At 33.5% G+C, this 27,517-nt stretch overlaps 2 protein-coding genes across 8 annotated transcripts; one reads left to right on the forward strand and one right to left on the reverse strand.

The window, feature by feature from the left end:
* Positions 1-3,475: 3,475 nt before the first annotated feature.
* Positions 3,476-7,248, reverse strand: LOC101215632 (auxin-responsive protein IAA27). The gene is made up of 5 exons (XM_004150508.3): positions 6,110-7,248; positions 5,309-5,538; positions 4,659-4,800; positions 4,314-4,375; positions 3,476-3,932 (listed from the first exon to the last, which is right to left on the reverse strand). The coding sequence occupies exons 1-5, from the start codon at positions 6,556-6,558 to the stop codon at positions 3,895-3,897; spliced, it is 921 nt and encodes a 306-aa protein (XP_004150556.1). The 5' UTR covers positions 6,559-7,248; the 3' UTR covers positions 3,476-3,894.
* An 8,374-nt stretch (positions 7,249-15,622) lies between these two features.
* LOC116406426 (NAD-dependent malic enzyme 59 kDa isoform, mitochondrial-like) lies at positions 15,623-23,553 on the forward strand. 7 transcript variants are annotated; one of them, XM_031890184.1, is made up of 12 exons: positions 15,623-15,995; positions 16,129-16,249; positions 17,138-17,237; positions 17,339-17,394; positions 20,212-20,346; positions 20,486-20,546; positions 21,022-21,114; positions 21,833-21,994; positions 22,084-22,167; positions 22,247-22,353; positions 22,592-22,661; positions 23,026-23,553. In XM_031890184.1, exons 6-12 carry the CDS (start codon positions 20,535-20,537, stop codon positions 23,224-23,226), a joined length of 729 nt encoding a protein of 242 aa, XP_031746044.1. In that variant the 5' UTR covers positions 15,623-15,995; positions 16,129-16,249; positions 17,138-17,237; positions 17,339-17,394; positions 20,212-20,346; positions 20,486-20,534; the 3' UTR covers positions 23,227-23,553. The 7 variants fall into 7 exon arrangements, with proteins under 7 accessions (XP_031746044.1, XP_031746045.1, XP_031746046.1 ...); XM_031890185.1 differs by having other exon boundaries at positions 15,623-15,987; XM_031890186.1 differs by having other exon boundaries at positions 15,623-15,939.
* The last annotated feature ends 3,964 nt before the right edge of the window (positions 23,554-27,517 follow it).

Here is a 27,517-nt window from a genome sequence, read left to right on the forward strand (position 1 = left end):
ACTCAGACAAAGACGGTCCTTATCGTCTGTCACCTGTCGTCTATTGAAGTCGAAGCTTGTTGTCTTCAGTCGTTACGTTCTTGACCCAAGTTGAACGACGTATCATCTTATTGTTCCATGCCGACATGGTCCTCTTTGTCTCAAGCTCCCATCGACCTTCAAGTCGTTCCTAGCTCTGTTGGATCGTAGCTTCTCTATTTCACTCTCTGGTAGAGCCCATCCATTTTACACGACTAGATTTGAGTTGTTTTGTCTCCGACCAAGCCGAATCTGAGTCATGCGTGCTGCTTCTCCTTTTCCAACCCGGCCACACTCATTTCTTCTTTGCATGTCGTCTTTTGGCTCGTGCACTGTCGTTAAGGTTTGTGGTAATTGGTAAGGGTTTGAAGGTTTGAAAGAGCGGAAGATAGGGTTTTGAGGGGAAATTATAATTTTTATAGGTGTCAATTGTGTATTGGGGTTTGATTCTTCCAAATATAAACGATCATATACAAAATCTAAACAACCATTTTTCAAATATAACGATCGTGTACCAAAAAATTATGAAAACAATCGTTCATATTTGGCTACCCAAATTGAAACGATCAAATCTAAATAATCGTTTTCCAAAAATAAACGACCATGTTCCACAAAATTATGAAAAAAAATCATTTAGATTTGGCTACCCAAATCTAAATAATCGTGCAGGAAAGAACAGGCTCTAAACGGTCGTTTTTCAAATATATTACGTGTGTTGAATGTCAATTAATCGCAGAGTATTTTTGGTATTTTCTATTGTAGACCTGTGGACTTTTTCCTTTTTCGAAACTATTCTATTACGGTGTAAATATTTTGCCGCTTTGTTATATTTTTTAAAAGACCTTTAGAAGTTTTGTCATTATTTTTTGAAAAGAAAGAAGAAAAAAAACTATACAATTTTAATAAGGTTAATTTTCATATATATAACAAACGAATAAAATATTTACGGTCCGTGTAACAAAATGAAAAAGCCCATGAAATTTACCATTCTTTTAAATATTTCAGGTTTGCCCTTCGTTTTCATTGTCTTTCTTCTCTTCCTCATCTGCGATTTTTTCTTTTTTTCTATCGTCTTTTTCTCCTCTTCTTCTACAGTTTTTCTTTTATATTTTTCAAACTGTTATTTAGTTCAAGATCGCGTACCAAATATAAAAGATCATGAAAAATATCGTTGAGATATAAGATAGCCAAATTAAAATGATCGTGTACAAAAAATAGTCAAATCTAAATGATCATGTACAAAGAATCTTTAAAAAAATTGTTTATATTTGGGTAGCCAAATTTAAACGATCAAATCTAAACGATCATATTCCAAATATAAACGGTCATGTATAAAATCTAACGATCGTTTTCCAAACATAAAGCAAAAAATCTTGAAAAAAGTGGTGGAGATTTGGCTATCCAAATTTAAACGATCGTGTACCAAAAAATATTTAAAAAAATCATTATGATCAAATCTAAACGATCGTATATGAAAGAATAGTCAAATATAAACGATAGTTTTTCAAATATATTGCGCATACTGGATGTCAATTAATCATGAGTTATTTTTTTTATTTCTCATTGTGGGTCTGTGGACTTTTTCCGTTTTCGAAATTTGTTTATAGCGGGTGAATATTTTGTGATTTTGTTCTATTTTTTAAAATCTCATTTTGATAAATAGGAAAGTGAAGTTTTTTTTTTTTTTTTTTTTTGTAGCTTTTGAAGGAGAATCTAAAACTCTAAAAATGCAATAATTGGGTGAATCTAAAACCTATAAACTCACTCAAATTGGGTGAATTTTTCTATAAATGCATATTAAAAAAATTGAAGTCACTATTGTAAATATATAAATATATTTTGCTATCTAATGCAATTTCTCATTTTAAAATGGCAAAAGTTACAATTCCTTGTATTAATTATATATATTATATATATATATTTTTTGAATGGTAAAGGACTAATTAGAGTTAAAATAATTTGATATTAAACTTAACAAAATAGTTACACACATTGCATGGGTTGTTGACTAGTATTTATAAACATGGCAATGTAAGAGAAACTTTTGTTTCCTATTTTGTCCCTACCTTTTTTAATAAATTACTATTTTGTTCTTATAGAAGGAACATGACTCTTCGAGTATAGATGTGTGGTGAGTCTAATAGGTGTAATTGATCAACGAGATACGACGCTTCAACTCTTCAAGATGGGATATGTTTATTTGAGCGTGTGTTTGTTGAGTTAAGTAGGGACAACTACTATCAATAATTGATTTGTTGCATCGTTTGAGTTATGAGTAGATGTTGTATAATTAAAAAGAATCTTGTTATTTATATTCCATAAAATGAATAGATTATACCATACATAATCTTGTTATTTATATTTCAAATATATTGCGCATACTGGATGTCAATTAAATATTTATATATATCATTATGTATTTGCATTGGAGTTCTTTTTTTTTTAATTGTTAAATACGCTTTTAAAACATCAAATTTAAACTGAGCATTTTCACGTGTGTGTTGCCCGTGTTCATAGATAGTCAAATGTAAATGGTTCGTTAACTAATTTTGAAGATTCATCGTCATTATTAATAATCAATCTTTTCTCTTCAAATATTTTTTTAAAAAATAATTGCATTTATTGCAATACAGTAACAAGTTATGTATTATATTAATAATTTAAATCCTACATGGTATCCTTTTACTTTTCGGTTTTGGTTTTTAAAAATTAAGACTAGTTCTTTTTATTTTCTTACCTTGATTTGTATCAATTTTTAACTAGAATAGTTGCCTTTTTGACTAAATTTTAAAAGCATAAACAAGTAGTTCTCAATTTTAATTTATTTTTAAAACTATAGATAAAAGAATGGATATCAAAAGCAAGGGTTTAGATGGATGAGGTATTGATTGGGTTAATTTTCAAAAAGAAAAAAACAGAAACGGGATATCTCAATTAATATATCAATTGATATAGTGGTTTTACTAACCATTTGAAGTTTAGATCATAATTGAGACTAGAGGGTTCAAGAATAGTCCCAGTTTGATGTATGTTGAGCATTTTAAGAATCCTAACTACCAATAATTGACCATAAATTAATTAATGATGCTATCTTGGTCACTCTAATTTAATGTTCAAACCGTAGATATTTCCATGACTAAAGCATTAATTATACGCATAAGTTCATTAAAGTTCTATAAATAACTATGCCAAAAGAAAACTTGATATTTTTTTATAGAAAATATAACCATTCATGTAATTGTTAGAATTTAAATTAAAATAATAATATAATGACTTCCAAGTTTTCAACCTTTTTTTCTTTTTTTCTTTTGGAAAGGACACCCAACTCCAATTCATCCAATACATCCTTTCAACAAATCAACTAATTCCAATCATATTTATTTATAATGGCATTTTAAGCAATCAATAACACTACCATGAGTGTTAATAGCATAAAACTTTTAAGACAAAAATGACATGGATACAAATACAAAAGCTATCGGTTTAATTAAACTCTCTTGGGAGGAGGAAGCCAGACAGGTGTGAAGGGTAAGGGATACAGCAATTGGCAATAGCAAACAAACCATTTACAATAATACAAAGTAGAAGTGTAGCAACAACAATCCAAGTAAAATCACAAAGAAAATAGGGGAAGGGGGCAAACTAAGAAAAAACTATGAACGTCCTATTGAAATTCATCTTTTCCAACACAAGTTATCTTGATACATCAACTCTCCAATATTTTATAACTCGTGCACAAAGAACACCACCACAATACTCGGTATAGATTCTCTCGCTCAATCTATGCTTCCAGGAGCCATATTATGTGTTATCTCCAAACGACATTTGCTCTAACGTGCGTGATTGATGCATTGATATAGCAAAAGAGTTTGCCAGCTAATTACGGTTTTTGCATTTCTCCATGGCCCTTGGAGCTGCAAGAGAAAAGGCCAAGCTTCTAATGATGGGGTCACAGGAGAATAATAATAATAATAATAATATGATGAACTTTGTGTAAAGATCCGATCCTAATGGAATTTAAACTGCTATGTTTTTAATTGTTGCATCTTTTTCTTTGAGGGGTGGGTGGGGGGTCAAACTTTATGAAAATGAAAGATGCGAAGTAATTCTGAGAAAAAGAAAAGGCTTTTCAAGTGTAGAGATAATGATGGTAACTAAGAGAGCACTGAACAAAGACCCATATTCTCAAATGCTTTATAATCATGAAGATGAAATCCCACTATAACTTGTCTAATAAATTTAGTAATAACGAAAAACAAAATTAAGAAATTATTGAAGTCCATAGCATAGCATACCTAACCCAATAGCCTCTGAACTCTTCATGATCCTCATCCTTGTGCAAGATTCAGTGAACATCCTATTGTGTAAAAAGAAAGAAGATAAATATGATGAAAACTTCTTTTATTAGCAGTCATACAATAAGAATTTCTTGAATGTTACAGATTAATAGATCAGTCAGAAAATTCCTCTAATCACCCAAGACATGAATGAAGGAAAGAAAGAAAAGATAGCAATTTTGTTCAGGTTAATAGTTGAACCAAAGTGATGAATTGGATTAGAGCCATCCCAGTTCAAACCTAGTTAAGAGTGCAGTTGAGCTATTCCTTAGTGAAACACAAATGAATGAGTAATGAACTTACTCCCATGGAACATCACCAACGAGCATCCAGTCACCATCCTTATCTTCGTAGGTGAGTACATATTCAGAGCCATGGAGCAGATCCATCAACCTACTCTCGTTTAATGCATCCCGGTTTGGAACTCCATTAGAGCCATAGTGACCTGACAGGTTGAAGGGAAATCACTTCTACTTGAACAAAAACCTTGCTACAATACCAAAAACTGAGAGTAACTGAGCGACATAAACTAATCCACATGCACTAGGTGCCCGGTTCTGAACCTTCAAGTACTAGTGCAATGGCTTTTATTAGACAGAAACTTATGCTGCTAGTTAAAGTAAAGAATAAGACATGCTAAGTATCGTGAATGAGCAATAATTTTGAAGAAATAAGAATGTCTTGACCATGATATAATTACACATATTTGACACATAACACCGGAGAAGCTACTAACTCCATGCAAGTCTTCTTGATTTCATTGATAACCTTATCGCCATTTATTTTGTCTTTAGATACTTTTGCCACATGAGTTTCTTACGAGCCAAACCTAAACATTTACATTCCTGAAGGTGTTTGTGGCTGAACCATGGAAGTGATGCAATATGATTACAATACAGGACACGGGCAGGAGTTACACAAGACACTAAATCAGCCAAGATCTGCAAGACTACCAATTGTGAAGCTGCTGAACATTTTCTCCAGGGCTGATGAGAGGTCCACATAGCTTACATAGGTTTTCAGATCAACCTTCCTGAGGTACGGTGCGCCATCCATACTTACCTTGACATAAAGGCAGCCTGATCCCAACTTACCATCCGCATCATCTGTATTTTTAGGGGGCTGTGTTGCCATTGAATTCTTACGGAAAGAACGAATGGGTGGCCATCCTACAACTTGTGCCCTGTAACAAAAATGATAAAGCACTTTGAGATTTTTGTGGAATTAGGAACTTCGATAGAAACATGAAATCCACACAAATAACTGATATCAAGGTGGAAAATTTAAAAAAAGATTTGCCTGTAAAAACATTCCAAATCTAAGAAAACAGCCAAGCTAGTAAGCTTGACAGATATCTGTTCAAATTCACTCCTACACAATCTTACAGGTGATGGAAGAAGGGTCAGAGAGACGAGACCTCGCAGAGAAGGTTAACAAGCTCGGACCGACCAGAACCGAAAGAATTATATGCAGCCAACATAGTTTGTAATACAAAGGGAAAAAGTAAAGACCAAAATTATGGATCTTCCAGCTTATAGTGACAGAAAATAACGTTGTCTATCAAAAGGGTCAAGGTTTTTCTACGAACGATTAAAACTACATGAATGAATCACAGCCCAAATTTTTCGTTCAAATAGGAGAAGAAGATAAGAAAAACAAAGTCAAGAAGAAGGAAAGGAAAAAGCTGATGTTGAACAAGCAGAGTTCCAAAGCACAATTTATTCAGATGGAAAAATCAAAGGAAAAACACATACTTAGCTGCAGGGGGAGAAAGCTGAGGCTTTTCCTCATGAAGTGGCTTGGCTGACGGAGAAATACCGTCTTTGACACCGGAGACAGCGGAAGCAGGTGGTTGAGTCTTATTCTCATTAACACCTCTAGGAGAAAACAAACCCCCATTTGTGGAGGAGTCTGCCTCAGATCCGGCAGAAGCTGGTAGAACCCACTTGGCAGAAGCTCTATCAATGGCTATGGAGAAACCCCTCTTAGCCCCAGAAACAGAGCTCTTGTGAAGGAACCCATTCTTATCCTCAAACCCATCATCCCTTCCCGGTGACTCCGATCCCGGCAGACCCAACCTCAGTTCAGTAGCCTTAAGGTTCAAACCAGCACTGTTGCGTTTATCAGAAGACTTTTCAGAGTTTTCCAGAGAAGGAACAGACTCTGTTAAGCCTATGTAATCATGTTCTAACGGTATAGACATCAGAAAAAATTAGAAACTCAAGATGAATACACAAAAAGCATGGGATTAAATCACAATAAAAGAAGAAGAGAAAGAGAATCAATGGTAATAGGAAGAGAAGCTTCTTTAAGATTGACAAAGCCCTGTTGGTTCCTCACTTTGGTTGAACAAAATAGAAAAGGAAAATCTGAAATCTCAACTACTGTGAGTAAGTGAAAGACCCTTTTGAAGAAGAGAAATGAAAGAAACGGAGAAGAGGAAAGGCATCATAAAAGAGAAAACATGGAATTGTTTGAATATTAATAAATAAAAAAGGAAAAAAGGAAAAAAATTCTGTATCTCTGCTTCTTTTCAGGATTTGTTATAGTTATTTTAAAATTGAATGTACCTTTTTGTGGGCAACCACCCCGACAAGTCACAGAAAGTCTCCGTCTACCTTTTCCCTCAATTGCCCTTTTTCTTTAATCAAAAAAGAAAAATGCTTTCTCTGTAGCTTTGGTCTATGGGGTTTTTTGATTTCCCCTTTTCTTTTATCTTCTCTTTCAGAGAGCGCCAAGCGACAGCATTAAACAGTGTAAAAAATTGAAAGCAGCGTAACACGGGAATGCGGAAAAGGATAGGACGAAAGCAGAGTCTGAAATTGTAAGAAGTGGTCAGATTTTGAAGGAAAATTCAATTGAAATAAGAAAAATGAAGAAGAAGAAGAAGAAGAAGAAGAAGAAGAAGAAGAAGAAGGGATTAGGGTTTTCTTCTTTGTGGGTTAGAAAAAAAAAAAAAGTGAAAATGGGGGGTTTGGCGAAAGAAAACGAGAAGTCGTGGAAAGTGAGGGAATTTTGAGAAAGCTGACATGAACATATAAATCATCGCAGAGATGTGGTTCTGAATTTTCATTCTGAGACCAAAATCACAGAGTTTTAGGGGACAATTAAAATTAATTTCTTCTTCCCAACTACTTTTTGATATCTGAATTGAATATATCTTCCATTTTCTTTCCCTTTCATCGTCAAAAACCCTAACTATTCCTTCTTTCATCTCTTCTATTTTCATTACAACATATGTGCAAAGTTGGGTAAGCTCATTTTGCTAAATTTATACTTTTAATTCTTAAAACATAATTTTTTACTTTTAAAAAATTATATGCGATTTTAAATTAAATAATTTTCATTAGGTCGGTTTAAAACTATTTTAAAAAAGTAAGAGATTAAAAAGATACATTTATTAAATTTACACACTTATTCTTCTAAATTTAAATTTTTCATAAAAGAAAAATGGAACAATCGTCCACCTAAGTTCTTAAATTTAATTTTATGTTTTATAGATTGAATTTTGTGTATATTTTGTTGAAATTAATTGTATCCATTGGAAGTAAATTTAGGATGATAGATTTGGTGTGGTAACTGCGTCTATTAGATGGATAAATTATAAAACATGGAAATATTATGTAATTTGGGTGTTCCAATTCCAGAGTTGATTCTAATGTCTTAAATGAGAAAATTAAAGTGAAATTGTAAGTAGCATTAATAAATGAAGTAAAAAGAAGAGAGGTTTTGAGAGAAATAAAAAGGCAGTGTTTAAAGAAAGGAAAAAGAGATTAAAAGGAATCTCAGCATTTAATTATAAGAAATAGATTAAATAGTATTTTATTTATTTTAAAATTGTTTTTTGAGTGGTCCCTATTCACTTCAAACTTCATGATTAAGCATGCTTAACACAAAACACACAACTATACTCCTAAAAGAAATTAATTAAAAGCATATCCATGTTTGTCTCAAATTTACTCACATTCATATAAACTACTATTTGTACTACTTATTTATCATTTTTCTTAAAAGGAAACTCTAAAATTGTGCCTAAAATGGACAGCTATTTAATAACATATCATACCAACATTTTTATCTCAATAATAATATTAATAATGGACATTAAATCGAGTTGACGTACAAATTTATATTTTAAATAATAAAAACGATGAATGGGTCAATGTATTGGAATATCTATATAGAAAATAAACAATTGATTAAGTGAGATAAAGAATAAAGTAAGAGTTGATAGATAATAGTGAAAATTTGCATATTATCTACTTTTAACTCAAAAGCTGTGCTGTGGTAGCATTATATATATATATATATTACAGAAATTTATTCCTTCCCTTTACATATAATGGATCTTAATTCCCCTCTATCCATTATATTCAGTCAATCTAAGAAATTAGATAAATGGAAAGACAAAGGGAGGGGACCGGGGAAGAAGATGGGATGAAAATGGATAAGGGATTGGAATTAATTTTGTTTTCTAAGTAACCATCAAAGCATAAATTTAAAGGCCCTTTTGTATTGCATGAATTTAGTCCTACAACAACCTATATTCCTCTTTTCTTTTTTTCTCTTTTTCTCTTTTTGTTTTAAACACAAACGTATATTCTTCACCAACAAATTGTAAATTCAAAATCAAATTATTACTTATTTAAACACCAAAATGCCACTACCATGCATTCTTAAAAAATATCATTTCTTTTTTATTATTTCACTCCATCACATGTATATGGAATAATTAACTAAGTTTAAAAAGTTTAAAAGTATTTTTATCCGATTTTTAAAATAAAAAAAAAATAGTTTTAGAGAATATAAAGAGGTATTTTTAAAAATAACAAAATAAATTAAAATATTTAGAAACGCAAAGTTTTGGATTATATTATTGATAGTCTTCTTTCGTTATAGCATATCAATGACTATAAGCGATAGAATTTGGTAAATATCGTAAATATTTTGTAAAATCTACAATTTAAAAAATAAAAAAAATTAAATAAAAAGCATAAACTCATTCAACTCAAGTAATACGAATATATGCCTCTACCAAATTGAGACATTACAAGTGAAATGAGAGCAATTTCATATTTAACTTAAATCTTGTTTACACGAGTAAGAGTAGAAGACAAAAACTCCAATTTTACAAGATAAAAATGAAGTAAATTAAAAAGGAAAAAAAAGAAGAAGAGAGAGAAAGGTGGAAGGGGGTTGAGAAAAATAGTGGAAAGGGAAGTAAGGGGTAAAGGATGGGTTGGTGGGAGACAAAACGGCGTTATGCTGTGATGTGGACGGCGCTCCCTAAACCACTCAACCACTACCATCTCCGTTATTCCTCCACCCCCATCGCCCATCCAGTCCAATTCACACATATAATATATGACATTAATAAATACACAATTTTAGTTATATATTAATTTAGTTTACTTTAATCTTCAATTTAAATATCACTTGTAATTTTATATATCACGTAAGGGAGTGGTTAAAAATGGAAAATTTGACCCAAAAACAAAATTTTAATTGTTCACTGACATTTGTTAGGTACCTTCTTTAAAATTTTAAATATTCGATAGACTTCTAAATATTTAACTGTGCTTGGTAACTTTTATTTTTTATTATAAATTGAGTTTATAGTTTATGGATTTTTATTTTATTTTATTGTTTATATTTTATAGAAACATTTTAAAAAATTAAATCAAAATTTGAAAATTCAAAAAGTATTTAATTTTCTTTTTCAATTTAGTTAACAATTTAAGTATTTTATTAGAGAATTGTGAAAACATAGTTAAACAAGATATAATTAAAGAAACGTAAATTTCAAAAGCTAAAAATGTGATAGAAATAGTTTCATACAGATCCTAATTAATTTATGTTTTTTTTAAAATTGTTTTAGGTTTGATAGGTTCCTAAATATTCAATCCACAAACTATGGGACAATAAATTTTTCTTTTAACTATATTACGAATGAATGACAATAATCTTATAAAATAAACCAATTTTGAGTTTGTAAATTTTAATAAATGACAATTATTAAGTTTGCCATTTATTAAATTTTAGTGTTTTATATATAAAAAAAGATCTACATCTAGTAATTGAATCAAATTTAAACTCTAGATTTCTCTATATCAATCCATTTAAATCTTTTGTTAATAGTTTAGAGCTATTTTTTTATTAATAATTTAGAACTATTTTCATTTAAAATTTTTTGTCAAGCAAATGAATAGTCGATCAAATTTAATAATAAAATATTACTATACAGGCATGATGCATTAATCTTTTTATTTAAAAACAAGTGAGTTTTTTGTTTGATTTTTTGTTTAAGTATAAAAAAAATAAAAATTTGATCTCGATATATTTTGGTTCTTTTAAGTCTAATTAACCTAAATGTTTAATGACTGAAAAAAGGGGATTGGAATACTAATAACGAGTCTAAGCTCATTTATTTAAATTAATATAATAATTATTAGATGGAAGTTTTAATTAATACAATCTATGATGAAAAAAATTTATATGGAAATCTTAAAATTTTAATGCCCAAATTTTGTCATTTCTCTAATTTATAAGAATACCAAGATTATTTGGAACAAGTTTTTGGATTTTAGCATTAACTCAATTCAAGTTTTTTAATTTATGGTTCTAATTAGGTGTAGTTGTATAGTTTGTAACATCAATATAATTTTGGACCAAAAATGAAGTTTTGTAAATTGATTAGTTTTTCTAATTTCCTGCTTGTATCAAATTTTAATTTTATTTTAAATAGGAAACTTTTATCTAAAAATATGGAATTGGAGAGAACCAGTACCAAAAAAATCTATATTTATTTTAAATATCATTAAAACTGATTTTGTCTATGTTCTCTCGACATTTAACTAAATATTTACAATATAAATCTAAAAATTAAGTTAGTTTATATAAATGATAATATATAGTAGAGTGTAAGTAAGTGAGCGTTAACAAATTTATAATATGCTCCATGAAGTTTCTCTCCAATTTTGAATGAACAATGATAATTTCAATAAAATGTTGATGGAGATAGGGAATAAGTACTAAGTAGGGGAGGAAGTGGGACCCAGAAAGGTAAGAGGGTCCTACGTGTCAAGAAGTGGGGCCGAAAAGACAGTATTAAGTAGGAGTGATAGTGGGGTCTCAAGTCTCAAGTCTCAAGTCAATGGCCACCAACACCCACATCCACATCCACACCCACACCCACACCCACCTCCACTTTCTGCTAATGGGTCCTCCCCGGCCCCCTCAATTTTTATACCCTTTTTTTCTATTCTTAAATTATTCCTTTTTTCCCCTTTTATTATCTTTTTTTTTTTTTCTTTTTGTAGGAAGCTGCAATTGCTCTTTTTAGGGATAAAATAAAAAGTGTATTCATAACTACACTTCCTTAAATGCAATCATGAATTAACATAATATTTATAGAAAATTTTGAAATATAACACATCGAGTTCCCATTCAAATAGGATCCACACAAGGAAAAACACTTGCCATTCGTTGGTTATTAGGGACATCCCGAAAACGTCTCGGTCGAAATATGGCTTTCAAATTCAGTTCCGAATTAGTGGATGCTGCCAAATAATAAATATAAAAAATTTCAATCAATTGCAAATTGCAACAAATTAGCTCTTCCAGTCAAATTGTGTCGTTTGGTGACGCTAGGTCAACTCAAGTTTATTAAAATAAATTGAGTTGAACCTAGATAAAAATAGATTAATTTAGGATAAAAATATAAACTATAGTATGGACTAATAGCAAAATATATACATACATACAAATGACAAAATAGAAAAAATAAGAACGAATGATAGATTTAAAACAGAAAGACAAATTTTATTGAACTCGATGCTTTGATGGCCTGAGATTCTCCCAGATTTAAATCGAATCGAAACTGAACTGCATATGCAGTTCAGTTTTGATTTGATTTGACACAAACGTGCGGTTTGGTTCAATTTCATATGATATTTTGTTTTGAATTTTTTCGGTTCAGTGCAGTTTCAGCTTGAAATCGAACCGCACCGAACTAAAATGTAAACACCCCTAATACACACATACAAATGACAAAAAAAAAAAAAAAAACGAATGATATAATCAAGGTAAGCAACTAATGTACCTATGAAGCCTAAAATCAATGTAATTGATCGGTTAAAATCCCAACTCACAACCCCATCTCACAACCCCAACTCTCTCTTTATCTCTTCATGCGTGGACCAAGAAGAAAATCATGTCTTCTTTTTCCTTTTTAGTTGCTCTTTCTCCCTCTGTCTTCTTCACACTTGAATCTCTGGGCAAAATTGTCTAGTAGGGCTCTCCACTGCGACAACAAAAACTTCAGTAGAAGTCGTGAAGGTCACCAACAAAAAAAACTTGTAACGAATAATTTTACAGTAGGGTTCTTCGTTGTCTATCCGTTCTATGGGGTCACAAATCATTCACCAAAATCGTTAGTTGTCGTTGTCACGATCGTTTTTCGAGATCATCTGTTCACTGTCCACCGACAAAATCGTTCGTCAAAATTGTTCACCATCCCAAAACAACCGTAAAAAATGTTAGTTTTATGCCACAAAAACATCACACACCATTTTTTTTTATCCTTTTGTTCTCCTCAACAACAACAATTGTCTTTCATTTGGCCTTTATTCGTTCCCAATCGTCTTGCATTCGGTAGCGTTTATGATTGAAGGTAACAAAATCAAACCATAAAATTTACCTTTTAGAAAGAAATGTCCCAATAGAAATATATTGGTAAAATATAAGGTATTTTACCTTGTATTATTACTAATTAACAAACCTTCAACTAAGTAACTGTTTACTAACTAATTGTATCAACTAATATGCCCCTCTGAAGATGGAATGTAGAGATTATGAATTCCTATCTTGAACATGAACTCTTGAATAGTTGACGAAGGCAATGGCTTGGTGAACATATCAGATAGTTGATGTGAAGATTTAATGGATAAAAGCTTTTGTTGTCCTTGTTGAATTTTATCACAAACGAAGTGGCAGTCTATCTCAATGTGTTTGGTGCGCTCATGAAAAGTTGGATTAGAAGCAACGAAAATGGTCGTATAGCTATCACAATATATTAAGGATGAAGCTTGATGAATAATCTACAAGTCTTAAAGGAGGTGAGTTAGCCATGTAATCTCACTGGACACACTTGCTAAAGCTTTGTATTCTACCTCTGCTGATGAGTGTGAGACTATGGCTTCAAGAGATCTTCCAAGAAAGATGCAAAAGCTAGTGACTGATTTTCGAGTGTCTAAACAACATCCCTAATTTGAGTCAACGAAGGCCTTTATGTTGAATTCTTTTGAGGCCCAAATCATTATGCCTTGTCCTGCTGTGCCTTTTAGGTAACGTAGCAAATGATGTACTTTGTTAAGTGTTCAGAGTGAGGTTTAGCCGAGACTTAACTAAGTTTGTAAACACAACAGGAAATGTCTGGCCTTGAGATTTGTAGATATAATAGTCTACTGATTAGTCTTCTATATAAGGAAGCATCCTCAACATTTAGTGGATTGCCTAATGTAGTAGATAAACACAGGCTAGACACCATTGGGCATTGATATGGTTTTATAGTCATAAAACTAGAGTCTTCAAGTATTTGTAAGCATTACTTCCTTTGAGACAAATAGATGCATGTTGTTAATCGGGACAATTCAAAGCCTAAAAAATACTTTGCTTGTTCAAGGTCTTTTAGTAGGAAGTGTGATATGAGTAGTTCCTTAACAGAGGTTATTTCATTACTTAAAGGGCCTGTGATTAAAATGTCATCCATTTATACCAAAAGAACAACAAATAAGGAACCATGGCCTTTAGTGAATAACGAGTAATCTGCTTTGGATTGGGAGAATTCATTTGTGAGTAACACACTAGAGAACTTTGAGAAACGTTGTTGTGATGCTTGCTTTAGGCCATATATTGATTTGTGTAGTTTGCAGACTAGGGGGTGGATGAAGCTTGTTGCTCTTTGGCATAATAACCCATTGGTAATGTCATGTATACTTCTTCAAATAAGTCGCTATTAAGGAATGCATTATTCACATTCATTTGGCAAAGAGATCAGCCAAAGGAGGTTGTTAATGATAGAAGTATTTTGACAATAACAATTTTAGCCACAAGAGAGAAGGTTTCTAAGAAGTCAATGCCTTCTAGCTGACTGTAGTCTTTTGCAACTAGTCGGGCTTTATGCTTATCAAAAGTGGCATCATCATGGTATTTAACCTTATAAACTCATTTGCATCCAACAACATCGTGCCCATGGAGAAGGGGACAATGCTCCAAGTATTTATTTTCATCATTCCAAACTCTGAAATATTACTGTTGACCCAAATAATTTATCCACCATACTGTAGATCTTAAGTTCCACATCCTCTAACAACCTCTGCTTACTATCTCTTTGCATCAACAACAATGTAAATACCTTCCAACTTCTATGCTCTCCTCGGGTATTGTCTCTTAATTTATGGGTAGGCTATTTTTCTATAGAAAAGTAGTTGGTGTGAAACAACCAATGGTCTGCATCAACTTCTATTTCATGAGCTTCGTAAACAAGTTTGGCATCAGTACAGTGTACTTTGGCTTTGACTTTATCTGTTTTCTTGTTGTACTGTATGTAGTTCATTTTTTGTCCTTTCGTGAATGCTGATTGTTCATATTTGTAGCATTAGATGGAAGAAGGAATTGTAGGGACATTAATAAAGAACCTTGTGACGTCATTTTTTTTTTTAACTATCTAATTGAATAAATTGTAATGTTGGACAAGTAGAGTGCTTAGAATTAAATTTCTAATAATGATCCGCCAACTATTTAAGTCAAACAAGAACTGGATTTTACAACTTCAACTTTTATACACTACTTCTAACTTCATGGGTCAAACACACCCTACAAACTCATACTAACATACAAATTATGGAGAGATTATGAAATTCTATGTTTAAGAGTTTGGTAACAATTTTTTATTCCACTTGGGACGTAGTTGAAAACCTATTTCGAGATAGATACATTTTAATATTTTTTATATCTTTCGAGATAAGATATAAAATATTATTAAAATTAAGGTGATTCATTTTTTTTTATCTTTTATACATTTTTTTTATTTATTTTGTTCTTGATGTATGATAATTTTATAAATTTTATTTGTTGACTTTTTTTTTTTAATTCTAATAACTGATGAGAAGTATATGTGTTATGGATTATTTAAACTTTTAATTATTTTCATTCTTAAGTAATATTAAAAAGAATATGGATTATTATTATTACCTTTTATACAAAACCCTCTCTCCCGTCAAATTTCTTCCCCATCCTTCTTCCAACGATAACTCTCTCTACTTCCTCTCCCCTCTCCCCTTCTCTTTCGCTCTCTGTGAGTAACCCATCTTGCCGATCCACACCATCATCTTCTCCTAGCCCTAACGACGCCAGAATCAAGAGCGGCAGACCCCTCGGAAACCCAATTCGTCTTCCAAAGTCCTTTTGTTCCACCATCACCGTCAGATCCCGACTCCATGGTTCTTGATTCCAAACCCTCGCCGGCTAAGTTGAAGAGCCCGCTACCACCTAGGTCTCCCTCTTTAACCCACTTAAGCGAAAGGTATGAAGACCGTTCCTGAGAATTCCATCTCTGGATTGTCTGATTCGGGTATGAAGGTATTTTACGTGTTGTGGTATGATTATGGGGGTTTGGATTATTTGTCTTAATTTCGGTGGTGTAGTGACAGTTTTAGTTTAAGATTCAAGTTTGGAAGTTTTGCCTAGTGTGAACTGTCTCTGTGATTTTCAGGTGGTAGTGCGCTTGCTGCCGCCATCCAAGGACGGAGATGAAGGGGATAATATAATACAAAAGGTTATGTGTCGATGAAGTTAGCGGACAGTGGGCAGATGCAGATGAATTCTTTAATGAGGTAAACCTGATCAGAGGATTACTTGAAAGCAAACCTATTCTTTATTTGAATTTCAATTATTAAAGATTTGTCATAAAAAAAAAAGAGGGGGAACTTCACTTTTGGCCTAACCAAAACCAGACCACCTACTCTTAGCGTTCAGACATAGCATTGATTTTGATGAGGGGAGTTGCCAATTGGATCGATATTATTTATAGGGCCATATTCCTTAGGGAAAAACTTTCTCAGAATTTTATGATTTTGATCTGGTTTGATGTAGAAATATGGAAAGGCAGCTGTGGATAACCTCCATCAGATAAATTAGGAAGCGGATTAAAAAATATATGATATGGTTATGCCATCAGTATATATCTACAACAAAAGAAAACAAAAAGAATTAGATACTTAAGAATTCAAATAGCAATATTTATTAAGAGTTCTACACTTCAATGGTTTTACATAAAATTCTCACTCTCCCTCTATTGTAGCCTTTTCCAGCCACTGCACAAATGCCCACGGTCTGTTCAAGACGATGTGGCCCTGAGAACAGAATATACAGTTTAATGAAATACGAAAAAGAATCCTACACATTTGAAAACAAGACATTACATTTCATGGGAAAGAAACAATGAGTACGTCCAAAGTAACAATAACTGAGTTAAATGAAGATAAAGAAGGAGGTGCAAAGAAATATGCTTTAAAATCTCATTACTAGTTCTATTATTATCATTAATAAGATTGATTTATTCTATAAATTGTCTTCAATATCTTTAGAGCACAGTTGTAAAGGAGATCCTAGTTCATATTGCCAAAACTCAAATCTTAATATTTTTTTTGAAGAGTTAGGCAAATCACTATTTAGATGCGGACTACTTTAATACTTCAATGAGATATTTTGTGGCTGTACAGGAACAGGCTATGTGAAAGAGACCAGGCTATTCGCAAACTGGAAAGGGAAATAGAAGATAAAGATAGGGAATTGCAATCAATTAAATTAGACAACGACGCAGTGTGTCCCCCCCCCTCATGCTTGATGTGCTTACATAAGAATGTTTTGTAATGATCTGCTTTTTTCTTCACTAACCCTTTTATTCTATAATTTCTTCACAGGCTTGGGCCAAGGATGATCTTCTGCGGGAACAAGATAAGGAAATAGCAACTTAAAGGTTACATTTTTTGTTTGATGCCCTTCAATTTTTCCCTTCTTTTGCCATTGATTTTACTTTTTGCTTACACTAACATCCTAGCACATTCTTTAGTATTTTAATTTTATTGCAGTACATTATATTGAATCTTCATTTTCCTTGGCTGTGCTATAAATGGTGTTTCTTCTATATGGATTTGCATTATACAACACTACCGTATTAAGTCATAAAGTTATGAAAATTAGAAAGACACCCTTTGTAGGAGAGAACATGATCCTTCCTTTAAAGTAAATTGAGAGAATTTCCTCTACTTCCTCAATTTTAAGGCTTGAGGTTTGAAGAACAAGGATGAATAATCAACGAAAGAGGAATGAGGAGGTTTCTCGTTTAGCGAAAATAGCGATTTTTCGTTTTTCATACTTCCAAAAACACACAATTATGAACTTATTGTGTATTAAATTGATCGAGAGGCCTTCCAATTGTTTGTTAATCTATAGTTTCTGTCTCTATTTTAATTAACTGCTACAAGTAGAAGCTTAACTACATGGTTAGAGTTTTATCAAAAAAGGAAAGAAAAAAAAGAAGAAAGATCATGTGATAAATTTATAGAAATGCCATTAAATTATTTTATAACCTTTGATTTCTATTTCTGTGGTAAATTACTGCTACTAGAAATCTAATTGTGTTCGGTTAGTTAGACTTCATGGGTTTGAATTTATTTATCTTTTTGTTAAAGAGGTTCCATTATACAGAATACCCCTAAACTTTGTACTTTATATAGAAATACCATTGAAAACACACTCAAGACATAAACTACCAAAAGAGTTAAAAATACAGTTACTATAATTATCCTAATTTTAGTAATAAATGAAATTGAGAGAATTTCCTTTGATTTTCAGGAACAAGGATAATTAATCAATGAAAAAGAAATGAAGAGGTTTATCCATGCAAGCTTCAAACCAAAGTCAAGGATGTCGATCCTTCCAGGGGAGTCCAAAGTTCCCCCTTATTCTTCTCCCTTTACTTGGATTTTCAAAAGCTTGCAATTTTTTAAGTGGGGGTGGGCAATAGCTTACATGTTTAGTCTAAACTTGGGGGTTCAAATATTTTGCCCAAATTTCAAAATTTCTAAAACAAATTTCCTTACAATAAGGAGCATTATACCTCATTAGCTTACTTAGATCTTGCATAAAAAGCATGACCGGCAACCCTTGACCACTGAGCTTGGGTTTGTGATGTAAAATTCTGAATGTTGATGATTATATGTGCTGAAATTTGAGAATAAGCTGCCGTCTTTTTTGGTTTACGTCCCTTTTTAGCGATATCTTATTGAGATGTTAGCGATATCTTGTTGAGATGTGAATGCTTGATTGAGAAAATGGTATGTGTGTTGTGAATGCTTGATTGCATGTATATAATAAATAAGTGCATGGATACTTTTCTAGCTTTGTCTTCCTTTGTTGCTTTGCCGTGACTTACCTATGATGCGCTTAGTCCAAACCTAGCCTAGATAGAGTTAAAAAAGGATAGGAGGTACTCTTTAGAAATTGAGATGGTTTTAATAAATAACATGAGCTAGGAGCCGTTTGTCTAGCCACAATGAACTAAATCCCTTTAAGAAAGGGTGGACATTAACAAAACTTGTTGCCACTTCGAAGGGAGTAGTCAAACTTAGAAACTAAGTGTAGAACCATAGAAAGGTTAGCCCACCGGTTCTAGCAAGACCTAGTTACCACATTGCATATCAAAGAAAGAATAGAGAGACTTGTAAACGTAAACAGTGAAACAATTAAGAGCTAAAAAAAACAAACAACATATGCAATATACATCAGAAAAATCCCATAAAAAATGAGGGGAAACTTCACTTATGGCCTAACCAAAACCAGACCACCTACTCTTAGCGTTCTAGACATAGCATCGAGTTTGATGAGGGCTTTGAAAAGAGGAGGAATCCTCCCCGTTCCACACTAGGGGGAAAACGAGGCTTGTTGTCACTCCGAAGGGAGCAGTCAAACTTAGCATTGAGTTTGACGAGGGCTTTGAAAAGAGGAGGAATCCTCCCCGTTCCATAGTAGGGGGAAAACGAGGCTTGTTGTCACTCCGAAGGGAGCAGTCAAACTTAGAAACCAAGTCTAGAACCATGGAAAGGTTACCCCACCGATTCTTGTGTGCGTACCAAAGAAACAAAAGAGATAGTTGCAAATGTAAAACATAAAACAGCGGGACAATTAAGAGCTAAAAAAAACAAACAACATATGCAATATACATCAGAAAAATCCCATAAAAAATGAGGGGAAACTTCACTTATGGCCTAACCAAAACCAGACCACCTACTCTTAGCGTTCTAGACATTATACATCAGAAAAATCCCATTCAGATTGTTTTATCTTCTCATGTTGGGCTACTTCCAAGCAATGTTTTAAGTGAAGGGTGGATAATAGCTCACTTGTTTAGTCTAAACTTGGGGGATTTCAAATTTTGTCCAAATTTCAAAATTTTTCAAAAGTTTTTCATTACAATAATGAGCATCATAGCTTCTTAGATCTTGCATAAAAGGCATGACTGTCAACCCTTGAGCACTAAGCTCGGGTTTGTGACGTGAGATTCTGAATTTTGATGAGTATATGTACTGAAATTTGAGAATAAGCTTATGTCCTTTTTGTGTTTGCTAAGTTTCAACTAATACTCTCAGTATTTATCTTTGTGCTTATGTGATAGATTTGTTATGCACTGTAGTGATGTGGGGTGTTTCCTTATTTTCTGCATCTTAATATTACTGCATCTTAAATACCTTATTTTTTTGCATCTTAATTGGTACTGAAATTTTGTTTGTTTCAGTGGAAGAGGCACTATCAGCATTGACATGTACATGTGATTTTAAGCAAGAACCAGGAGAGTGAGAGTTTTAGTGTGCCGTATTTAGAATTTGCCGATATCTTTTTCCCGTTTCAGCAAGTATTCCTGATAGTGGGGGTAACTCTCAAGTCTGCAGTCTTTTCTTCATGAAATTTGTAGATTATCTAAGAATACTAATATCATTTAATGGTGACATTTTTTAGCAACTTTTCTTAACCACACTTTTTCATTAAGTTTACTCTTGTTTAATTGACAGATTCTTCGAGTAATGCTAGATATTGGTTCTAACAACGAGAAGTTACTTAATGATCCTCTTTGTAAGTGAAAGGGAAACCTTCATGTCTTTTATCTCCATATTTTCCTTGTAATGTATTTTGCTTATATTGCTCTGTTTCTGTTGTCAATGACGATATATCTGGGCTTTTTGTTGTTGTGGTGGTGGTGGTGAAATATTTTATTTAAGCCTCTAGTTAATATTTATGCTTACTTAACAGAAAATTTGTTGCTTGAGCTTGCTTCATTTCGTCCTTTTACTTGTTTAAGTCCTCCAAAAAGTATTCATTACTTTAATAAATTCCCTCACCAGCATCATCACCTCTTAGTCAACAAACTGTTTTTTCCCAAATGCAAAAAAGGAAAAAAAAAATAAATAAAGACAATCAAGAACAACCATCAACAACATGAAAAAAAAAGAGAAGAAAAAGATAGCTACTGAAAAACATTACTACCCATTTTCATTATCATAATCCTCTACTATGCTTTTCCACCTTCTAACCCATTTTTCCATTGCAGGATTTATTGGAGTTGAGGAGTCCCACAATCTTTATGTTCTGTTTGTTTCTCCATCACTTTTTCAAGGCTGTTCAATTGGAGTTCCATCTTCAGGTAATATTAATGTGTTTGTTTCTAAGATAATTTTGTTAAACACTTGTTTTTGTTGTCTCCATCCACCAACTGTTTGATGAAATGCCGCATTGAACAATTTTATGGGTTCTTGGGAAGCATGTGATCTATGTGTTGTGGAATTTGTATAATTAGTTAGAGTGATTTAGAAAAACTTTTGTATTTGTAGTTGGATAGACAATTCATTCCATATTTAGAGCATGATTAAGAGTTATTTTGAAAATGTTAAAATTACTTCAAAAGATATTTGGATAATTTAAATGACTTTCGTCTATTGTATGATGATCATGTTTGATAGATCGAAAACTTTTCTTCTTCTTCTTCTTCGTTTCTTCCTGCTGCCTATTCGACCTTCAACTTTGAGTGTAGTTGCTTGGCTGTCGAATGGCCACCACTCAAAGTCACTCCCTCGCCTTCTTATCACTCTTAATTTCCTTAACAACAAAGTCAAACTGCTACAGAACAATCGAATTTTTGTTTGATTAATTTTCTATCCACAGGAGGCTTTTGTATGTTGATCACCCTTGTTTTCTTTGAAAAGTTTAAACTTCCATACACGATATATTGGGAAACTTTCACATTCCTCGGGACATTAAAAGCTCAAGAGCATTGATTTTGAGCAAAATAAAAATGAAAATCTCTTTTAATTTCCAGCAACACCATATTTGAAGTTCATTGTATTTTCTTCTTCCAACTACAGGTTGACATGATTGTCTTGACAGATGGAAGTCGTATTCTTGGCCTCGGTGACCTTGGAGTTCAGGGAATAGGAATACCTAGATTGGAGGGAGAAGAGTATCTATCAATTGTTGATGATTTTATGGAAGCCGTGCATACATGTTGGCCTAAAGCTATTGTTCAGGTTTATTGGTTAAGATATCAAATTTTTAACTGTGTTCACTGCCAGTAATCAGTATCGTAATCTCGTAATTTGATTTTGAATGATGCCAGTTTGAGGATTTTCAAATGAAATGGCCTTTTGAAACATTACAACGTTATCGTAAGAGGTTCTGCATGTTCAACGATGACATACAAGTGAGTAGTTGATGATGTATTAATGCAGTTGATAATTACTTAAAAGGACATTCGTTTTCGTTTATTTCATTTCATAAAGGGAACTGCTGGTGTTGCTCTCGTTGGACTATTGGGAACTGTGAGAGCTCAAGGGCGGCCATTGAGTGATTTTGTTAACCAAAAGATAGTAGTGGTAGGGGCTGGAAGGTATTGTCAGCTGTTTAACTTTAACATTTTCTCCAAATAGCAATACTGCTAACGATTTAGGGATCATAAGCCTTGTCCTCTTTGTTGAAACAAAAGTGGTTGTTTGAAAGAGGAATTACTATTACTATTACTATTACGTGAATATAAGAGATGAAAACTTTGGAAACTATAGTTCAATCCTTTTGGTTTAACCTTCATTTGTTTCAACATGCTGTTTTTTCCCCTCTTTCAACTTTAGTGCAGGGCTCGGTGTTCTTAACATGACTATTCAGGCTGTTTCGAGAATGGCAGGGAACAACGATTCTAGTGCAAGAATCTTTTTCTAACTTTCATTCTCAATTTCTGCATCAGTCTGTCCAAGTTTTTCCTTCCATGAGAGTTACTGATTTCAGAAACCAATCAGATGGGGTTCGGAATTTGGATAGCTTTATTATGGGTTAATTTGTATGACGCAGTTTCTTGTGAAAAGTATGAGGCAGTTGAAGAAGTTAAATGACTTGTGGTGGTAGTAATCATTGTCAAACTCATGTGGTTTTTAACTTAAAAAGAAAGAGGGAAAATGTGAACTTAGTCCTATGCAGATTAGTGTTTTAAAGAGGAAAAATATGAACTTAGTCCTATGCAGATTAGTGTTTTAAGTCTTCTATCTAATTGTTCGTGGGATAAATGCAGTTACTTTATCAAAAACAAAGAAGAAAAGGAAGGGACCACAAGAAATCAATGGTGGAATCGATCAGGCAGGGTGTGGAAAATTACAACTCAGTTTTTGTTTTCACTGTTGAGAACATGAGAAACCTCAAGTTCAAGGAACTCAGGGAGCAGCTGAAGTCAGCTAGCAGGCAAGTTCTACTTTCTGAATTCTGTATTATTTAATCTGCGTCATCATTTCAAATATTGATTAGTGATACAAATGTACTTTCTCTATGTTGTTTGGTTAGCTTCTAGATAGCACGAGAAAAGATATGAATAATAAATAGCATATTTTTAAAACTCAAAAGATAAAATCATAATGAATAGCATTCCTTAGGAGAAAGGATGAGGACACGTTGTTTCTATAAACCTAATTTTAGTTTTGCCAGTTTGAAATACTTGTGTAGTTTAGTTTAGATATATATTTAAACTAGCACGTTAAATAATAGTTTGCCCTGTTTGTGTTTGCTAAGTTTCAACTAATACTCTCAGTATTTATCTTTGTGCTTATGTGATAGATTTCTTATGCACTGTAGTGATTTGGGGTGTTTTCTTATTTTCTGCATCTTAGCTACCTTATTTGCTGCATCTTAATTGCTAACGATTTAGGGATCATAAGCCTTGTCCTCTTTGTTGAAAAAAAAAAGTGGTTGTTTGAAAGAGGAATTACTATTACTATTACGTCAAATTACATATTGAATGAAAAAGAAAATTACAATTTCTTTTAGCGCTATGTAATGGTAGTCAGGTATAGTAGTCATGCCTTTTGCTTTAGCTTATATATTCATGTCTATGTTACTTTCACACTTCTATTTATTAATTTCATGAAGTCAGTGGGTTTGCAAAATGAAAGAATCGTCATCCTTTTTAAACCACTAGTCCTTAATGTTTCAAATGAATTTTCCAATTTCTTTTTGGGCTGATGTTTCCATAGCCCGTTTCTTAACAAATTGCATGCCCTCTTCCATTTTTAAGGGTGAGATACCTTTTTGTATCTTATGCCCCAAACAACATTTGTTTCTCATTCCACCCAAAATAATTGGTTATACTTGATTTGTCCAAGACGTTCGGCCTCAACATACAAAGTTGGATCCAAAGACCTTAAAATATATCTTTTTGGTTATTCTCGTGTTCTTTGAACATTCCTCCTTTTATTCCTCACCTTCTTTCTCTTCGAATATGAGTCGAGGGAGTATCAAGAGTCAAAGGATGATTTCTTTATCTACAATGTTATCTCTCCTTCTAATCCTCTTTGTGGTTCATCTTCACGTGTGTTTACTTCTATTTGTCAACCCATCACTGAAGTCTATGATCGACGACAACCTTCTTCAATTCCATGCCCTACCCCTAAGGCTTCTTCGTCATTGGATCCAGAAATGAGTGATGATGATTCCTATTGCTCTTCGTAAAGGTAAACTTAAGTGTGCTCATCTTATTTCCTCTTCTGTTTCATATAACCATTAGTTGTCTTCTGCATGTTCTTTCATTGCATCATTAGAGTTTGTATCATTAAGCCTATTCTCATCTTGGTTGGTGTGTTGCAATGGTGGAGGAGATGATTACTTTAGATGATAATTGTACTTGGGATTTAGTTTCTCTCCCTGCACGAAAAAAGTATATCAGTTGCAAATGGGTGGTTACAATTAAAGTTAATCCTGATGGTTTTGTCGCTCAATTAAAAGTACACCTTGTAGTGAAAGGCTACGCACAAACATGGCGTTAACTATGCTGATACTTTTTCTCGAGTAGTAAAAATGACATTTGTGAGGTTGTTTATTTCACTAACTTCAATCAGTCACTGGCCTTTACATCAGCTTGATATTTTTGAAAAGGAGGTGTAATTATGAGTCAATAAAAAGGACCTGATCATGTTGAGGAAGGAGACCCAACCTTGTCTGGTTTCTCATGAGTAGATGGATGAAGGATTGTATTCCAGAGAAGTTTCGAGCAACACACCTCAGAAACCAATCAGATGGGGTTCAGAATTTGGATAGCTTTGTTGTTTCGGTTTCATCACTCGCATATTTGTTGAAAAACTTCCAGTTTGGTTCTTTTACAAGAACATCTATTGAATCAATGAACCACTCTAATTGGATCTTGGATAAAGTGAGGATTTTTTTGGAAGTCTACATCTTCAATATTGAACCTCCCCTTTTCGAACTAGATACAGTAGAAAGTGTCTACCATTTTTCAACTTTTGACTTCCATTTCTGAAAAAGATGGAGTTGTAACTCCCCGGGTTTGGCGTTGCCGTCGACGTCACCGTGAGAAGGTGTGGCCGGAATGAAGAGAGAAGAGGGTGGGTGAGAGGAGAGGAGAGGTTCAATATTTGTTTCCAACTTTTTTACATCAGCTTGATATTAAAAGTGCATTTTGTTAGGATCCCACCTAATAAGGATTACCTCAAGAAGAAAAGATGAACTCAAGAATACTTAAAAAACATCCAAACATGAAATATATATTAGAAGATCTTAGTAACAAGTAACAAGTAACCCTAGCCTTTTGAGAGGGTTAGACTCTCCTAAGGTTCCCTTACAAGGAAAACTTTCTCAAAATTCTTCACACCTCTCCCCAACCCCTCTCCTACTATTTATAACAAAAAGACCTAACCAACTTACCATCTATTTATTAATATGACCTTACTAACAACCATTTTCATTTTCTCCTAATAATCCACTATTTTTCTATCTAGGGTCCTTACATTACTCCGCCCTTCGAAGACACCTTGTCCTCAAGGTGTGCTTACAAACTACAAACCTTGAACTCTCTACCATACCCCTGCCATCTCGGAAGAAATTTTATTCAGCTTTGCCTTGAAATTCTATTGGGTTGTAATAATTACACTTGCATGCATCCAACCCTTTAGACTCCAAGAACTTCCCCAATCTTCATTCTTCTCACACGGAAAGTGATCCCAATTAACCAACTGCCATTCCCTGAGCCTAATTCCATGCCACTTGCATTTTAATTTGAAGCTCTTCCTCTCTAATGGGCTAAGCCCACAATTAACTTTATGACCCCATCCCCAAATCAATTTCACGGCCCATACACCATCTTTCTTAGAATTACCAATGAGCTTCAGGCAATTCCTATCCATTTTCAAGTTACATTTCAGCCACACTAACAAATGGGTCTCAATGAATTTAGCAAATTCAAGCACATTAATTTCCTTTCTTTCTTTATGAAGGCTGTATTTCTTTGTTATCATCTCATGTTTGGCCCACCATCCATATTCCAATAGGATTTCCACTTCCTTAGATAAAGCCGTCAATTTATTTTTCTTTGAGGTATAATGGGCCTCATCCCTTACTTTTGCAATCAGCCCAAAAAGCAACATTTTGGCCCACTTTTGATTAAATTCTTTCCCTAATTTCCATCCCACGTGATATACTTTAACCATTGAGGTTTGCATGTGCCAATCCTTCTCCTAGCCTCCACTTTGTTTTCCTGGCCATTTATTAGGAATTTGATCCCCAATTTCTCCACCTAAGCCAAGCCCATTTGAGAAAATCTGGCCCTTTTCATTTAATTTCAGCCCATTAAACAAATCATAACTACTGCTATCTCTAATTTTTCGCCTACTAAACAAATCATAACTACTGCTGTCTCTAATTTTTCGCCTTAACGTCTGACGCTTCACGTGGGTTGAAGAATCGTTTTTCTTCAAGAAATCTTCCCCCTCCTTTCTGAATTTTTTTTGTCCGTAGCTCCTCACTCCCTCCGCAAATATCAAAGCATTCTTCCCGACAATTTCCGATCTCACTTGCAGCCTCGTTGCTATCCGCGTTTCGACAAACTCCCTTTGTGCCTTAGGTCGACTACCTCCAACGCACCCTGTCTCCATCTCCTCTTCCTGTAACTGGACTTTTCGACAATCCATCTTCTTCTTTTTTTGGCCACACGGTGACCGACTCAGAATCTTTCCTCCGCCGCGGTTTCTGTTCATCCCCGCCTCGATTTTCTGTCACAACCCAATATGTTTCCATTCGCCAGCCTCTCTATGATCCCTGTACTAATTCCATTGCCATTTTCTTCCTTGTCGTTACCCATTCTATCTTACTCCGATGACCTTCGAAATTCCTTTATTCATCTTCTTCATTGCCTAGCTTCCTCATCCCTTCCCTACTTTGATATAACTCGCATGCCACAAAAGAAAGGCAAGGAAAAGTAACGTACCTCAACAAAATCTTGGCCTATATATATGATCAGCCTCTCAATGTTGCCACTCCAATGAGCCGTTTCTTCTATTTTCACAGATCGTATCCAGGTCGACTTGTTCCACATAGGTACTGTTTGATTCTTCTTTTTGTTTTCTTCACTCACCACCAAGTATCAATGATCGCTTCCTCAATCGTTTCTTTGCCTTCCTTCTCATCCATAGTGTTTGCCTCCTTTCCCATGCTTCCGCCTTCTCTGTTCGGTGTTTCCATTTCCCACCAATGTGTTTGTCTCTGACCACCCCACCCTTAAGTCG

Source organism: Cucumis sativus, chromosome 1 (assembly GCF_000004075.3).
Source record: "Cucumis sativus cultivar 9930 chromosome 1, Cucumber_9930_V3, whole genome shotgun sequence".
Taxonomy (NCBI): domain Eukaryota; kingdom Viridiplantae; phylum Streptophyta; class Magnoliopsida; order Cucurbitales; family Cucurbitaceae; genus Cucumis; species Cucumis sativus.

Bases quoted from the DNA above. Each gene is read 5' to 3' on its own strand.
- LOC101215632 (XM_004150508.3), bottom strand. From the start codon at position 6,558: ATGTCTATACCGTTAGAACATGATTACATAGGCTTAACAGAGTCTGTT. The intron at 5,539-6,109 runs GTATGTGTTTTT...TTTTTGTTACAG, and splicing joins CTTTCTCCCCCTGCAGCTAA to GGCACAAGTTGTAGGATGGC. The intron at 4,376-4,658 runs GTAAGTTCATTA...TTTACACAATAG, and splicing joins GTTGGTGATGTTCCATGGGA to GATGTTCACTGAATCTTGCA.
- LOC116406426 (XM_031890183.1), top strand. From the start codon at position 20,985: ATGCTTTTCCACCTTCTAACCCATTTTTCCATTGCAGGATTTATTGGA. The intron at 22,168-22,246 runs GTGAGTAGTTGA...CATTTCATAAAG, and splicing joins TGTTCAACGATGACATACAA to GGAACTGCTGGTGTTGCTCT. The intron at 22,354-22,591 runs GTATTGTCAGCT...TTTCAACTTTAG, and splicing joins GTAGTGGTAGGGGCTGGAAG to TGCAGGGCTCGGTGTTCTTA.